The sequence below is a fragment of the Mixophyes fleayi genome, chromosome 11 (genome assembly GCF_038048845.1).
Source record: "Mixophyes fleayi isolate aMixFle1 chromosome 11, aMixFle1.hap1, whole genome shotgun sequence".
In the NCBI taxonomy this organism is placed as follows: Eukaryota; Metazoa; Chordata; class Amphibia; order Anura; family Limnodynastidae; genus Mixophyes; species Mixophyes fleayi.
Genome location: NC_134412.1, coordinates 2,227,079 through 2,245,089, shown reverse-complemented (window position 1 = coordinate 2,245,089; position 18,011 = coordinate 2,227,079). Strand labels below are relative to the sequence as shown.

Sequence of the window (18,011 nt, the reverse complement as noted above, 5' to 3'; positions counted from 1 at the left end):
CCATCTAACGCCAGGTCAGACCAAGTGTAGGCAATGCCCAGCGGTGCGATGTTTATACAACGTGTAGTGATGGAAGCTGTGTCGTAAGAGCAGCGTTATTGCACAGTTACCTGTTCGACAATTTTCATTACTGGCGTCAAATGTGCCCACAGGAAATGAGTTATGGTGGACATTTTATTTACGGATTTTCATTTATTTTTAAGGTTAACAGCCAAACACGCCGGTCATCCCACCCCTTGGAGATAAAAGGTCCAACAATCCCCTCCACATAAAACATGTACAACACAAGGTCAATTGGTCAGGTTCACGTAAGTCTGGACCCTGGACCCTTTGTACCCACCACCAGTAGGGTGTCCGGGGCTCGGAAGGGACTACAGGTCGGGGTAATAAACCTGATGTGAGACAAGCAGCTGATCAGACTCCTCACGGTGTCACAAACTCCTGGACTCACAGTGAGCAGAGCAAGCGCTATCACAGGTACCAGAAAGAAGAGCCTGTCCCATAATGCATCTCAATTCCCCAAGTGATCTGTAGTGAGGGTGCAAGTTTAGTTTTTATCAGTCAATAAGGTGGTTGATCGTCAGATTCACAGCTGTACTGGACTTTCCCTGGAGATCGTCCCAGGGGCTGAGGCTCTTCTATCCCCATAGTCACAGGTGTAGGGAACTGAAATCCCTATTTTTCTCTTTGGCAAATTCCATGACATATGTTTCTCAGAAAAGAGCCCCTAGGGGTCAGTCTGATTCCTGCAGGCTGGACGTTCTCTTCAGTTCTCTGTTATTCCTGGGAGCGGAGAACTTCTTGGAGAACAATTTTCTGGCTGCATAATCCTAGAGAAGAAGACAAACATTGGAGAGAATAACCATGAATGGTCCACACTCGTCACTTATTACAATATGTGATCTACACAAGTAATCAGCCAAAATATATCTGACAAAACAAAGGAAAAATACTTTATTATATAATAAATATTAGAGTAATGTAGAATCTTCTTACTTGTCATCTAACAAATCACCTGGCTGCCAATGAAATAAATGACTGACCAATCCCTACTTCCCGTACAGTTTAGACCAAGCTGCCTTCATCGTGGACCATGAAAACGCGATGGGATTGGATTGATCTGACTGTATGGGAAACCGGATTGGCAGAAGATTGACATTGTTTTATTTGTGAGGGCATCAGTCAACCCCTGATTGGTGGGGAAACAAGAAGTGGGTGTGGCCAAGTTTCACGGCAATACATTTAATTTTTTATGATTGTAAATTTATTAGGTTATATGAACCGTTATATCTTGTACAGCAGTTTTATACATTTGGTAATATTATTTTACTATCGTTACCAATCTACTGAACCACAGCAACCAATCAGCAGTTAGCTTTTATCTGTCTTGTTTCAATTAGACAATGAAAGCCGATGTCTGATTAGTTGCTGTGTTTTAGTTCAACTTTTGTGTTTAAATTCATGTTAGTGAGAGAGCCTCGGTGCCTACAGAAGTGAGTGTGAGTGAGAGGTTGGCTCTGAGTAATATCTATTATTGGGGTACACCCCTGTCCCCTCCTACAATCACACACGTGATACATTGTTACAGTGATCGGCTAGATGGACACAACACTCTGCGCCAATCATTGCGAATCAACGCCATGATGGGGATCCGTCATCTCACCTCTTCCCGGCAGATATCCAGCATGACCCCGGCGTGCACCAGACACCACAGCTCCCCGACCAGCGAGATGAGGATGTGTAAGATATCCGCCCATCTGCCCACCGTCATCATGAGGATCAGGAGACCCCCCATACGAACAAACACCGTCTGATAGGCCATCTGCTCGGTGGGCTTCTGGTTCTGCTCCTCTGCATGACCGACACAAAGATGAGACAGGAACACGCAACATGGGTATAAACACAACACGGGTACAGACGTGGTGGGGCCTGGAGGGATGGCAGAGGTCCTTGGAGTCCAGGAGGACTCCCCGAAATGAATGCGTCTCACGGAGTATGGTGCCTGGATATACACAGTCATGGACGTGCTCCCAGCGTCCCTGATTTGGGTGATTACTGGGATTACACATGATACCAGAACTCGGTCTTCCCCTCACCTATCACACAGGTTATAAATTTGCTAAATCTCCCCCAAACAGCGCCCACACACCCATACACACCTGTGATCTGCCACCACCTACTGAATAAGGGCACCAGGACCCCAATATACTGTCATGCGCAGGTTAGCAATGCATACTCCAGCAATCAAAGGGTGAATACATCAAAACTCTAAAACGTACCCGCTGGCACACACTAGGCTTGTTAGTCATATGGATTAACAAATCACACACCAGCATTCAAAGGGTTAACACAGTCAAACACTATTCTTCATAAAAGGCTAATGGGGTTGTTAGACAAAAACTTCTTAGATTTAATATACAAAGGTACAGGACATTTGGATACAAATGAAAAAGGAAACATATAATCCAAAAATAAATGCAATATAGTTAAAAACACAAATGGGATGAAATTACAGAGAATAAAAACTTACGTATGATAATATGAATACCTGGGGCAAAGCAAAATGAAGTGGACAGTCCTTCAATTATATTGAGCCCCAAGAGCTGACATCTACTCTGTCACACAGGGTTTTTAAGCAGGCTGACATGGGACAGCATTCAGAGGGGCAGTGTATACGCTATTGATGGGGGGTATGGCCCCTGGGTGTCAATTATAGTTTGACCAAAAATAAACAGAAAGTTTTTACCTTCTATAACTTTTTTCAGACATATCCCTGAGACATAGCTCCCACTTCAATAAACCAGTCATAACCTCCTACACGTATATATCAAATAACATTCCAGAAGACATGTGACTACTGTGGTTTCCTGAACCTAATGATCTCCCACTGACTGAGCAAATGTTTCTCTGAGGGGAAATCATTTATAATCCTATTTATCAGATCAATATTTTATTTAGGCCCTCACACTGACGATATATATAAATGGTAATAATAATAAGTGTGGGAGAAGCCACTCATCGGTCACCCAGTAGACACATATGTGTAGAGAGACACAGCTCACGGATAGAATCATATAGGCACAAAACACAGCACAGTATGGGTCAACATACAACACATAAAGAAAACGTCAGCCTGTAGGCCAGGCTAGGTGACAAGATGGTGGACACTGAAGGATTCTGGGAGGTTTCTCACCTTGCATGTATATAACCAGCAGCGTGTAGCAGATGGTCAGTGGAGTCCAAAATTTTACGGCTTCCGAGGTGTTGAGGAAATCCCTGTTAATCACAGCCACGGACGCCAGGTCTGACACAAGGAACGTCAGGTTGACGGCCCGGCGCAGGATGGCCGGGATCTCGTGCCACCATGCCACCAGCGTCAGGCACACCCCACAATAACGCTTACTGCTGTGCAGCTGGTACATCACCCCCACGTGTCGGGACATCCGCCTCGTCTGCCATACGATCAGGGCAGACAGGCCCACTGCCAGTAGCAGGTTCCAGGTGCGGTGGGGGGCTCCTTCGTGCAGGTAATCCAGGCTGCAGGTTATCCCACAACCCAGGGAGAACTGGCAGAGGAGGAAGAGCTGGGAGCTTTGGGTGCCCTGCGGAGACACAACCACATTTTATTACAGTGATAGTTGTCAGTTCCGCTTGTCCTGGTGATAGAGACCAAACCTCCCAACATGTACACTTGGCAAATTCAGGCAAAATAACCCCCGTCCACAATAAGCCCAAATCTTGTTCCAAAATGTGCCCCTTTTGGAGAAGCTCCACCCACTTCTGCATAAGCCCCACCTCTTTTCAGCTGCAAGAATCGGGACAGTTGACTTTTAGCTGTGATTTACCCACATTCTGTTACCATGGTGATAACTATCTAGACTGAGCCACTTATCGCCCCTCGTTATACTCTATAGTCGGTGTCAGCTTCTAGGTCCTTTCCTGGTGCAAGGAAGATAAATAATAAAAGCTTATTTTTTTTTATAAAAAAAAAAGTTCTTATATAGAAAAATATTTATGGCAGGTACAATATATCATATTTACTGCTAACCTCCCTCAAGGATAAAATACCCCTAATTAAAAAGATTTAATTAAAACATAATCTAAATCTAAAGAGATAATTTTCTTTAACCCAGGGCTTCTGTTACCAGCACCCGTAGACAGAAAAGAGGTATCGCAGAGGTACAAGTAGCTCGATTTCACTCTGTGCGAAATAGGGACCAAAGTGACAATGAAAGGAAGAGGATCAGTCACCATGTTATAGGCTGAACCAGTCAGGCAATCAGTTCCCAGGGAGCTGCGGTGTCGCTAATTCATAAAGAATTGATAGGTTGAATATTACTATAGCTCAGCTGTCCTCACTGGGCTAAGTATGTTTCATGTAACAGTGCCTAAGGGTGACATTCGGTGCGTGTAGCGGGGAGATAAAACACGTCACATAGGCAAACCGAGAGGGGGTTTCCTAGTGCCTGGAAAACCCCCTCCAAGCCTGAGGCACTGTATACTTGAGGTGGCTGGGCCCTGCCCCTGCTTCACACGGCTCTGCTTGAAAAGGGAGATCTGCGTGCACCTAACAGTAGTGCACGCAGCATTGCCCATGTATATTATGAGGATAGGAGGAGTTGGAGAGCAGCCAAGCACTGTCTAAAATTATAGCCTCGCCCCCATGCACGCTGGTCACGCCCGCTGGCGGTGTGGCGTGGAAACCCCCCTCTACAAATCCTGCGTTTGCCCCTGCGTCACCCCCTCACTCTCCAATGTATGTGATTATAAATGTGCCCCGTCCCCCTGCAGTGATATCACTGCCCCCTCTGTATGAGAAACCCAATGTGTACATCCACACACTCCGTGTACAGCCATGTACTCCGTGTACAGCCACACACTCCGCTATGTGAAGCTTTAGGCTTCTGTGTGCCCTCTCCCCCAGGACCCTCCTGTTATGAGGTTTGTAGGCTTTGTGGGAACAGGTTTTGTTTTTGGGACACACAGGTCTGTAACACATTTACTACGAGACTCCCCTGACATGATCAGACCTCCATCCCAGATTCCGGGATTTGGGATTTAAGGATCATTGGGGTGTTATAAATCACCAGTGGGAAGGCTCCATAGGCAGCGGCCTGGGGCTGTCATAAACACTACCAACCTTCTGGAGAGACAGGATCATGGAGACTGCACGCAGGGAGAACTCCAGGGTCACCAGGGCCCCGACTCGTGGCCCCAGCAGGGAATAAAGGAGGGTGAGGAGCAGGAGATGGAGAAGGTCCCTGAGCCGAGACTGGGAGCCGATGCGTGCCGCTTCCTTCTGTCTGTCCGGGTCACTGCGTGCGAGAGATGAACGCTATTAATATTGTCCTAGTGCCCCAGATCACCAGTGGTTTCATCTCCTAATAATAATACTGGAGACTCTGGAGGGTGGAAGTAACCAGAGGACGATGGTGGGAATCAGAGATGCTGGTGAGAGGATGGTGGGGGTAGTAGTCTCTCTGAGGCAACGTTACAGTGTTTAGTTATTGGTGTACAGTATGTGTACTACTTAATGGTGTGTACTAGTTAGTGGTGTGTGGTAGTTGGTGATGTGTGCTAGTTAGTGGTGTGTACTAGTTAGTGGTAGTTGGTGATGTGTACTAGTTAGTGGTGTGTGCTAGTTAGTGGTGTGTGCTAGTTAGTGGTGTGTACTAGTTAGTGGTGTGTGCTAGTTAGTAATGTGTACTAGTTAGTGGTGGGTACTAGTTAGTGGTGTGTGCTAGTTAGTGGTGTGTGCCTGTTAGTGGTGGGTACTAGTTAGTGGTGTGTGCTAGTTAGTGGTGTGTGCCTGTTAGTGGTGGGTACTAGTTAGTGGTGTGTGCTAGTTAGTGGTGTGTGCTAGTTAGTGGTGTGTGCTAGTTAGTGGTGTGTATACTAGTTAGTTATATTTAGCAGTATTGTATAATGGACACAACTTACTTCAGACACATAATATAGAGATGAACCTTCATGAAGTTGTACAGGACGGACACAGCGCACGCCCCGACCAGACCTGGGGAAGATGAGAGATAATATCCTGTAACTTCTAATATTCATCCCAGGGCAGAACTCACAGTGTGTCTAATGCTGCTGAAATGGGGCCACAGGCTGAGGGGCCCGTTGCGCAGGCTGAGGGGCCCAACGAGCAGGCTGTGGGGCTCATAGGATTAGGATGGGGGGCGGGGGGGGGGGGGGGGTGTAATGGCAAATTTTAGCCCTGGGGCAAGACTCAACTCAGCAGCCTATTAGGGAAGTTTTAAAGGAAAAAATGCAGGTAGCCCAGTGATCCAGCACTAGGTAGCCCAGTGATCCAGCACTAGGTAGCCCAATGACCCAGCACTAGGTAGCCCAGTGATCCAGCACTAGGTAGCCCAGTGACCCAGCACTAGGTAGCCCAGTGACCCAGCACTAGGTAGCCCAGTGATCCAGCACTAGGTAGCCCAGTGACCCAGCACTAGGTAGCCCAGTGATCCAGCACTAGGTAGCCCAGTGACCCAGCACTAGGTAGCCCAGTGATCCAGCACTAGGTAGCCCAGTGATCCAGCACTATGTAGCCCAGTGACCCAGCACTAGGTAGCCCACTATGGGACAGCCCGGGGGGAGCAGACTCGGGTTATAACTTGTCTATGACCAGATATAACTTATACAATACACAGCAGAGCCCAGACACCTATCTCTATACATTGTCCAGGACCAGCTGGTCAGATACATTCCTAGAGAGAACCTGACACCCTCTGTCTGTGTCACACGTCCCTCTGTCCCCCACAATAATACTACATCCTGAGTATAACAGATAAAGCTCTCACCTTGTAGCAGGGAGTCCACGCTGCCCCAGAACTGCAGGGGGACCCCGGGAATGTAGGAGAAGAGACCCATCCTCATCCACACATGGGGAGAATACACAGAGCTGCTTCCTGGCTGAGATAAGAGAGTAAAGGTCAGTCTGACAAGTGAGAGCAGAGGGACAGGCGTTAACCCCCGCCGCCCTGGACTGTCTGTGCCACAACTGGTACATGGCTGGGGGTGTACGGGTAATATACACCCAGGCTAAGGGTGCCCAGAGGGCAGGATCATTATACTGATAAATAACATTAATGAGCCTGATGTGGCATTTTCAGTCCTAGGTATTGATATTAGTGGGCACACGGTGGCAGCGCTGTCTGACCCGGGCACCATATCTGTCTCCCCCAGTCTATAGGCCCCATAAGGACACAGCCATAAAACTGTCCCTTATCGACACAATTTATCAAACAGATATATCTATCACCGCTGCATGTGGGCGACACTGGCCCCAGCGGGAAGGGGTATTAAAGACTAAAAAAATTCTAAAATGAAAAATAAATGAGTGTTCTTGTTCCGGGCGCCCTGAGACGGAGATGGCAGGAGAGGTGTTGTGGCATGTGCCAGCGTGATAGAAAGGGACGCAGGCCGTCTATTGCCGCAGAATCCGGCTTTCGCGTTCGATGAAACGTTATTGTTACATTTACCCCACAGCCCAGGGTAGATAATCTCTGGGGGGTACGTTGGAGGATTCAGCCCCCAGTATGACGGGCGGACTGCACGCTGTGGGTTCCTGTGTTATATGGTGACCGGCCCAGCGTGCTGCTGAGCCCCCCTTTATTAGGGGGACCCCACACTCTTTGTCCTCCTGTTTTAGTGGGAACACGGACAGAATAACGCTGGTTATGGATATTACATGAGGACACTTTGTATTATTTACTAAACGCTCTGCGACGCTTCTCTCGAAACGCGTGTAAACGTGTCCTGTACATGGTAACCGCGGTATAACGCACATCACATACACACACATCGCGTGACCGCAGGTAGTCTGCATAGTGTGTTATGTAACCACCCCACAAGGGAAGAGAATTAGAGGAGGAATCTCAGGGTCTGGTAAATATTTGCAGGTTACAGACCAAGGACGGAGGGATCAGGACAAGTGTTTTCTCCTTATTTCCTGACATGTGGACTAATATGTCCTAATGCCGACTCAGCATAGCGAGAAATCCTCCCCCAGCCAGTCCTGTGTCTGCAGTATGTACACATTATACACACTATATACATTATATATATATATATACACATTATACACACTATATACACATTATATATATATATACACATTATACACACTATATACACATTATATATATATATACACATTATACACACTATATACACATTATATATATATATACACATTATACACACTATATACACATTATATATATATATATATATATATATACATTATTCACACTATATATACATTATATATACATTATTCACACTATATATACACATTATATATACACATTATACACACTATATATACATATATATATATATATATATATATATATATATATATATATATATATACACATTATACACACTATATACATTATATATACACATTATATATACACATTATACACACTATATACACATTATATATATATATACATTATTCACACTATATATACATTATATACATTATTCACACTATATATACATTATATATACATTATTCACACTATATATACACATTATATATACACATTATATATATATATATACACACATTATACACACTATATATACACATTATATATACACATTATATATATATATACATTACATTCATCATCATCATTTATTTATATAGCGCCACTAATTCCGCAGCGCTGTACTCATTCCCTGCCCCATTGGAGCTTACAGTCTAAATTAACCTACCAGTATGTTTTTGGAGTGTGGGATATATATACATTATACACACTATATATACACATTATATACACTCTCCTGCATCCAGTGAGCCTGTGCTTGGTAAACTACAATTCCCATAGAGACATTTAATGTAGCTTAGTGCAGACTTTTGTGAATTGTGGATTTCCATGTGTTAAACTACAACTCCCAGCATTCTATGCCAGCAGTGGTTGGACCCCACCCCCATTTGTGTCTTTGACTTTACAATTTTATTTAATAAAGTAAAACAACATTTGTAAAATCTTTTGACTTCAGGTGGCTCCTGTGACCACTAGGTGGCGGCTGAGCACCATAAATACATTTATTACATACACATTGGGTCACAAAGCCCAGAGCTCAGGGGGTTTTGTGAGAATTGCATCCAAATGTTAAAAATCTGGGACTATGTCTGGAAATCAGGGACTGTCAGCACCTATATGTGTATATACTGTAGTTTCAGGGAAATATACCAGTCACTATTATCCTCTTTTAAGACTATGTTCATATTTAAAGAACAAATACACAGTACCACTTCTCTTGTACTATATCCATATATCAGTATCTGATATTATTCAGTGTCTATGGACAGATACACAGTACCACTTCTCTTGTACTATATCCATATATCAGTATCTGATATTATTCAGTGTCTATGGACAGATACACAGTACCACTTCTCTTGTACTATATCCATATATCTGTATCTGATATTATTCAGTGTCTATGGACAGATACACAGTACCACTTCTCTTGTACTATATCCATATATCAGTATCTGATATTATTCAGTGTCTATGGACAGATACACAGTACCACTTCTCTTGTACTATATCCAGATATCGGTATTTGGTGTTATTCAGTGTCTATGGACAGATACACAGTACCACTTCTCTTGTACTATATCCATATATCAGTATCTGATATTATTCAGTGTCTATGGACAGATACACAGTACCACTTCTCTTGTACTATATCCAGATCTCGGTATTTGGTGTTATTCAGTGTCTATGGACAGATACACAGTACCACTTCTCTTGTACTATATCCAGATATCAGTATCTGATATTATTCAGTGTCTATGGACAGATACACAGTACCACTTCTCTTGTACTATATCCAGATATCAGTATCTGATATTATTCAGTGTCTATGGACAGATACACAGTACCACTTCTCTTGTACTATATCCAGATCTCGGTATTTGGTGTTATCCTGTATCTATGGACAGATACACAGTACCACTTCTCTTGTACTATATCCAGATATCAGTATCTGATATTATTCAGTGTCGATGGACAGATACACAGTACCACTTCTCTTGTACTATATCCATATATCAGTATCTGATATTATTCAGTGTCTATGGACAGATACACAGTACCACTTCTCTTGTACTATATCCAGATATCGGTATTTGGTGTTATTCAGTGTCTATGGACAGATACACAGTACCACTTCTCTTGTACTATATCCAGATATTGGTATTTGGTGTTATTCTGTATCTATGGACAGATACACAGTACCACTTCTCTTGTACTATATCCAGATCTTGGTATTTGGTGTTATTCTGTATCTATGGACAGATACACAGTACCACTTCTCTTGTTCAGCATGGTGACTTTAATTCTCTGTACCCGTGTTGTTATACATAAATGGGCAACTTTCATATTCTTAGTTCTTCGCATAGTGCAGACTTTTGCAACAATGTGGATTTCCATGTGTTGAACTACAACTCCCAGGATTCTCTGCCAGCAGCGGTTAGAGCATCCCCCCCCCTCCATTATCACTTTACAATTTTATTTAATAAAGTAAAACAACATTTGAAAAATCCACCTGGTGACCCCAGTAGTTGCAGGTGACTCCTGTGACCACTAGGTGGCGCCTGAGCACCACACACAGAGGGGGGGAGGTTCCCCAGTTCTACAATATTATATGATTTATATTTTCCATTTTACTGATCACCGGAGAGAATCCTAATTAGTGGAGGAAACTGTTGTGTAAAGATGGACATTTATGGATTGTTTTTCCTGCCTCCACTTTTATGTAAAACGATGAAAAGAAAAATGATAAGAAAACCCCCCCATTCCTCCCCCCATATTGTCATCTGACGTCAGTATAAAATATTATCATCAAAATACAATTAATATCCTCAGAGAAATATAAAATAAATGAAACATTTCAATATATTGATAAGCAAACGTGTGCAGTTTATATTGTGTTTAGTGTTTTGTTCTGAGCCCCCATCAGTGCAGAGACCCCAGACTCAGGGTGGGAGACTGCGTTGCCCGCTGCTCCCTGCCCTGTACCCGCTGCGCCCTGCCCTGTACCTGCTGCACCCTGCCCTGTACCTGCTGCGCCCTGTGCCCGCTGCGCCCTGCCCTGTACTCGCTGCGCCCTGCCCTGTGCCCGCTGCACCCTGCCCTGTACCCGTTGCGCCAGGTGCCCGCTGCGCCCTGTACCCGCTGCGCCCTGCGCCCGGTGTGTGCCTGGCTGGTTCTCCCGGGTGAGGGATCACAGAATCCAGATTTTCCTATAATCATATAACACAGGGATAATTACACCAATTACCAGAGACACAACTAGAATGTCAGCTCCTGGGACAAGAAAGAAAACCAAAGCTCCATTGCTGTCAACTGTAACCAAATTAATGTTAATATATGTAATAAAATGTGTATCTCCCGGCTCCAGGTAATAAGTAATTCCTGACTCAGAGGAGAAGAATCTGCAGCTCCGGAGTTATTTATAATATCTTGTTTATACGTCCTGATTCCCTCGTGCGCAGCGGTGTCCAGCACCTGCCCAGCACGTGGGGCGAGGGGGGGGCAATATCCCAGGAATAGAACTGGCTGCAGCCCCATCCGAGAGGTCAATGAGTCACAGTAACTCCCGGCCAAATCCACCCAGTATCCAGCAACGTTATGACAATTCCCAATCCTCAGTATTATTTATCTAATGTATGGGCAGCTGCACAGTACAAGTTCCACAGGTCTGCATGCTGGGTGTAATGCACTGTGTCTGTCCTATATCTAATGTATGGACAGCAGCACAGTACAACTTGCACAGGTCTGCATGCTGGGTGTAATGCACTGTGTCTGTCCTATATCTAATGTATGGACAGCAGCACAGTACAACTTCCACAGGTCTACATGCCGGGTGTAATGCACTGTGTGTCTGTCCAACATCTGGATGTATGGACAGCAGCACAGTACAACTTCCACAGGTCTGCATGCCGGGTGTAATGCACTGTGTCTGTCCAATATTTGGATGTATGGACAGCAGCACAGTACAACTTCCACAGGTCTGCATGCCGGGTGTAATGCACTGTGTCTGTCCTATATCTGGACGTTTGGGCAGCTGCACAGTACAACTTCCACAGGTCTGCTGCTGGGTGTAATGTACTGTGTCTGTCCTATATCTAATGTATGGACAGCAGCACAGTACAACTTCCACAGGTCTGCTGCTGGGTGTAATGTACTGTGTCTGTCCTATATCTAACGTATGGGCAGCTGCACAGTACAACTTCCACAGGTCTGCATGCCCGGGTGTAATGCACTGTGTCTGTCCTATATCTAATGTATGGACAGCAGCACAGTACAACTTCCACAGGTCTGCATGCCGGGTGTAATGTGCTGTGTCTGTCCTATATCTAATGTATGGACAGCAGCACAGTACAACTTCCACAGGTCTGCTGCTGGGTGTAATGTACTGTGTCTGTCCTATATCTAACGTATGGGCAGCTGCACAGTACAACTTCCACAGGTCTGCATGCCCGGGTGTAATGCACTGTGTCTGTCCTATATCTAATGTATGGACAGCAGCACAGTACAACTTCCACAGGTCTGCATGCCGGGTGTAATGTGCTGTGTCTGTCCTAGATATAATGTATGGCCAGCTGCACAGTACAACTTCCACAGGTCTGCATGCCGGGTGTAATGTACTGTGTCTGCCCTATATCTAATGTATGGACAGCAGCACAGTACAACTTCCACATGTCTGCATGCCGGGTGTAATGTACTGTGTCTGTCCTAGATCTAATGTATGGGCAGCAGCACAGTACAACTTCCACAGGTCTGCTGCTGGGTGTAATGCACTGTGTCTGTCCTAGATCTGGATGTATGGGCAGCTGCACAGTACAACTTCCACAGGTCTGCATACCCTGGATACAGCAAGGATGTAACAGTACTGATTTGATGATTATTGTGAACATTTTATCATTGTGGGATATTTTCTTGATCACTTGACAAGATATGAAATATTTTGGGGCATATTCAATTGTTAACGAGACGGGTGAAAATCCCACGCTCGAAAAAAACCCCAAAACCCGCGCTCGTTTTTTCCTGTTTGAGCGCTCGTTTTTTTTTTTAAAATGCTCAATTCAATTGTTATATTGCATCCACCCCCTCGCGCTCTATTATTGGTCCTAGCGAGTTTGAAAGGAGGAGTGGTTAAGGCAGTCATTTTAGTATAAAAAAATGAATGCAAATTAATTCAATCAAGAATGGCCCCAGCACTGCACAAGAGAATGGGCCCCCACACTGCAATCAAGAAGGGCCCCAGCACTGCACAAGAGAATGGGCCCCCACACTGCAATCAAGAAGGGCCCCAGCACTGCAAGCAACAATGGCCCCCCCACCTCCATGGACAGCAGATTAAAAGATTTTACAAGGAGGTAAATTTTTTGCCATTTACAAACATTTCACTGGCCCAGCATGGACATTTGTAAGGTACAAATATTTATGGCACAGTGGACAAGCCGGACATTTCTTCGAAGGTACAAATATTTGTTGGGACTTTGCGTAAATGAGTGTGTGTAAGTAGCATCAGGAAACTGAGGATTTCATCCATGGTGAGTATTTTGTTTTGTTTATTTTTCAATACAAATCTATGGTGTACATGAGGGTGTTTACTGTATTTCTTGGGGTTTTATTATTTTTATTAAAGATTTGTGGTTGGAATGAGGGTGTTGTGCTTTTATTTAACATTTTACTTTGTGTATCTACAGATCACAGCCAGCCGTGGGTGTAAGAGCATGTTGGCACTTGTGGTTCTACAAGTGCCAACATGCCCTGGGTGCCATGGGTACGCTGGTGCTTGTAGTTAGACAAGTAGCAGCACGCCCACACTATTTAGGCCAACATGGCTGGCTGGGACATGTAGTTCCACAAATCAAATTTTTTTTTTTTCATACAAAATCCCCATTTATTACCCTACTACTCACAGCCCAGGGGTAGTAGGAAGAGCCCTAGTGCTATCGGCACTGGGCTGGGTGTCCCTAGGGGGGTGGCCCGCTTACATTTTTCAGCGGACCACACTCCCTAGGGAATCCAGGCCAGCGCTGAACAGTCTGTGGGTGTTTAGGCATTATGGCCGTGGGACCCAAACTGCGTTTCCCCCCCCCCCCTGCTATAGTGCCTATCACCCCAGCTGGTTTGCCTATTATTATTATTAGAATTTATTTATAGAGCACCACTAGGTCTCCGTAGCGCCGTACACGGACAGACAGAAACACGGTACAGGGTGAGACAGCACGGAACATTTAACAAAAAGCACAGTAACTCGAAAGCTCAAAGTACAGCTAGATGAAAGATGAGAGCCCCCGGGGGTAGAGAGAGGGGTAGAAGGGCCTCACGGAAGAGACAAGGAGCTGGAGAGCAGAGTTAAGGTGGTGGAGAACAGGAGGAGAGGAGGCCCTGCTCGAAGGAGCGTACAATCTAAGGGGAGGGTAGGACAGACAGAGACGCAAGGGTAGGAGGAGGAAAGGGGGAGAGCGGAGGCACGGACGGAGAGGGGGGAGAGGAGAGCGACGAGGAGGGAGGTAGGCGGGAGACTGGAAGGAGGGCAGTTAAGTGGGGGACTGGAAGGCTATAAGGAAGAGGTGGGTTTTTAAGGCCCGTTTGAAGCTGGACAAGTTGGGTGAAGTTCTGATGGAGCGGGGGAGCTGGTTCCAGTGGAGGGGGGCAGCACGGGGGCAGCCTAGTGCTGGTTCAATTAAAATAGGGGGAACCCTACGCCAAATTTTTCAAAGATTTTAACTCACACATCAATAGCCTGCCAGCACTAGGGCTAAGACTAAATAGAGTGGGTGAGCAAACGATTTTGGTTTAAAAAAAAAACAACCCAAAAAACATGCTACTTTTCACCGAGAGCTGACTGAGGTCAGGCACAACCACCCCCCCTCTAAAAAAAAAAAAAAAATGATATAAAAAAGTTTAAATACATGCACCACTAATGGTTTTTTCTAAAGGGGGAACTATCCAAAAAATATTAATTATTATTACACTTTTTTAAGTACTTCTCAGTTTTTAGGTTATTTTTATGAACTTTTACACCTATTTTTTCAGTTTAATGTTATTTTTCTAAACTTAATAAAAAAAAATAATTCTTTGAGCAGACCAAGGAGGTGCGAGATAAAACAGCCTGTTTCACACTCAGCGTTAAAAAACAATTGAATAGCTTTGTGCGCTGAGGGTTCGCATCCAGCCTATACTTTAACATTGACAAACGGTTGGAGCGTGACAACACCGTTTCGGTAAAAATAAAAAAAAAAAGATTCAAATTGCGGGAGAAGTTTCCGCGCTCGAAAATAAGGAAAAATAGCCAAAAAATGACTTAGCGCGCTCGAACTTCCAAACTCGCTAACAATTGAATATGCCCCTTTATGTGGATTAATCTCTGTAGTACAGGAGGATTTTCTTTAATGTTTAAACACTGATATATTTTGCAGGTAACAATAAATATAAACTTAATTTTATTGATAATTTACATTTATATTCCTGTGCCTGGTTGTGTAGTTAGGGGCCCCAGCGCACTGCTGTGGCCGGGGGCCCATAATGTTGTTAGATGGCTCTATGTTACTGGTTACTACAGGTCATCTTTCACCCAACTAAGTCCTTCTCCTCCGTCCAGCCCTGGCTGCAGTGTAGCAGTTAGTGAAAGTCACATGAAGGTGGACACACATTCTGCACCATTAGTAGCGCCGTCAGGTTACCTGCACTAGGCCCCACTCCTGTCTGCTCCGTTATATCACCAGTAATAATACTAGAGACAGTAAGAGGACACTTGGGTTTATTCTCTAACCCTCCAGCAGATGGCGCAATACATGAGGAACATCCGGCGGCTTAAACTTCAAAGTCACTAAAAATGTATAAAGACCAATCAATGCAATCCCCAAACGCGACTCCGTAGCTCCGGGTGGCCTCAGATAGGAGATGTGGCCCTCTAGCTGCCAAGGGCTCACAGGTGCATTCTGGGAGCTGAGAGGGGATCAAAGATGTAATAATAGATTTATATCACATAAAGTGTCCACAGAGCACCATATATAAATAACCGGGAATCATCAATGTGCCAATAACTAATTGATGGGCTCACACAGAATTCTGTCTTCAGATGCAGCAGCAGATACTGGAAATCTCAACACACCTAGATACAAACAGGATTTCATCAGAAGATAATTGCTTCTGCTGATAAATTTAGAATATAAAGAAAGAGCAAAATCTCTCCTTGGATTAATGTGAATACAGGATACAGATACGTTGTATATATTACATATAAGAGATTTAGAAGCTCTTCACCCTAGGATTCTAGATAATGAAAATCTCGTCTACTTTAGAACAATTGTCATCAGATTTATAATTACTATTTTACAGCTGTTCATAAACTTTTTATATTATACGGCTCCTGTACTTCTGACTGTACTGTGATTATTATACAGAGATTAACAATGGCCAAGAAGATTAAAAGATAAACATCACAATATTGTTGCTCATTATAGACACTGTCCATGGGCTCAATGCTGGGGGGCTCTTATTTCTGGAAGGAGGGGGAGGGATGCCGGCACCCCAAGGCTTAAAGAACAAAGGATAATATATCATTCTCCATAGAACATTCGCTGGGGAAGTTACCGACCCGTCCAGAGGCGTTGCAGCATCCGCCAGGAGCGGAGCCCTCTCTGTGGTTCTCAACCTGGATTTAATAAACAATCATTTAAAGAAAACAGTTTCACAGCAAATATTTCAAGTGGTTTCATCGTCAATCCTGTAGGGAAGTTTTATGACTCCTCGTCCTCAGAACCCCCCACTCGGAGCTTTGTGAAGGTTTTACTGCTTCTGGCACAAACGTCTGGAAACTTTCCTCCAGATCTCAGTCCTGCAAAACTCCTGGAAATAATGGGGCCTTCTCCAGAACTCCTGCCCCATGGGACATATCTGCCCTACAGGGGGCACCAGAATGTAGAGTCTATGGGTCACAATACTCAGTGCCGCCCCCTTGTGGCGAGTTATGGAGTCGCCTCACTGGTGCTGATAGTAATAGGTCAGTTTCCTTAGCTCCTCCCAGAAGAGCAGGCTGAGGATTGTATGGGGTCCGAGGCGGACGTAGGCTGGAACTATTCCCTTGTAGAGGGCGAGGACCCCTTCCTTGTGGGTGATCTTCAGGAAACAGTCCAGGAACCCACGGTACAGCCGGCCCTGTACAATACAGACAATTATGCCACTAATGTCGCAGCGCTGTACAGAAAACTCACATCAGTCTCAACCTCATTGGGAGTTACAGTCTAAATCCCCTAACACACACACAGACAGAGACACTAGATCAACTTAATAGCAGCCAATTAACCTACCAGTATGTTTTTGGAGTGTGGGAGGAAAACCACGCAAACACGGGGAGAACATACAAACTCCTCACAGATAAGGCCATGGTCGGGAATCGAACTCATGACCCCAGTGCTGTGAGGCAGAAGTGCTAACCACTACGCCACCGTACACTATGGACAGTTATCATTTATCAGCACCCAGACAGAAAACCTATTGCAAACCCATCACTGCTAGGTGAGTTCTGCATTGTGAATCTTGTTCTAGAACTCTAATAGTTTATAATTAACAAAGAATACATCCAGGAATGTATCCTCGGTTAGTGACAGGGACTTGGTGTAACCGGCCGCTCTGTGTGAGTGAGAATAAAGCCATGAGTATATATTACTACATAATAAAAGGACATATTTGCAGTAATTGGACAGTCCTGAAAGTACAGAGAAACTGGAAAGCGCCAGAAATAGATGGAAGGAACAGAACGCTCACCCGGCCCTGGCTGTCCACCGGCTGGTTATACAATCGCGTGCTGACCACATCAAATGGCGTCATCGCTACAGCAACGCCGACACTGCTGATCATCCCTCCGGCCAATGACACCAGCCAGCTGTCTTCTGCAAACCACTGGAAGAAGAAGTGAGACATTACATAGATGAACGTCCACGGACGGACCTCCCG

General features: G+C 44.7%; 1 protein-coding gene and 1 long non-coding RNA gene across 2 annotated transcripts in view; both read right to left on the bottom strand.

The window, feature by feature from the left end:
- Positions 1-187: 187 nt before the first annotated feature.
- Positions 188-7,017, bottom strand: TMEM82 (transmembrane protein 82). Its single transcript, XM_075191298.1, has 6 exons — positions 6,807-7,017; positions 5,941-6,013; positions 5,141-5,315; positions 3,194-3,602; positions 1,664-1,851; positions 188-830 (listed from the first exon to the last, which is right to left on the bottom strand). Exons 1-6 carry the CDS (start codon positions 6,880-6,882, stop codon positions 735-737), a joined length of 1,017 nt encoding a protein of 338 aa, XP_075047399.1. The 5' UTR covers positions 6,883-7,017; the 3' UTR covers positions 188-734.
- Positions 7,018-15,796: 8,779 nt separating this feature from the next.
- LOC142106877 (uncharacterized) overlaps positions 15,797-18,011 on the bottom strand; it is a 2,604-nt gene continuing 389 nt past the window's right edge. Inside the window, exons 1-2 of the long non-coding RNA XR_012679805.1 lie at positions 17,823-18,011; positions 15,797-17,213 (exon numbers count right to left, since the gene is read on the bottom strand). The exon at positions 17,823-18,011 is cut by the window's right edge and continues 389 nt beyond it. This is a non-coding gene — a long non-coding RNA (uncharacterized LOC142106877). The remainder of the gene's footprint in view (positions 17,214-17,822) is intronic.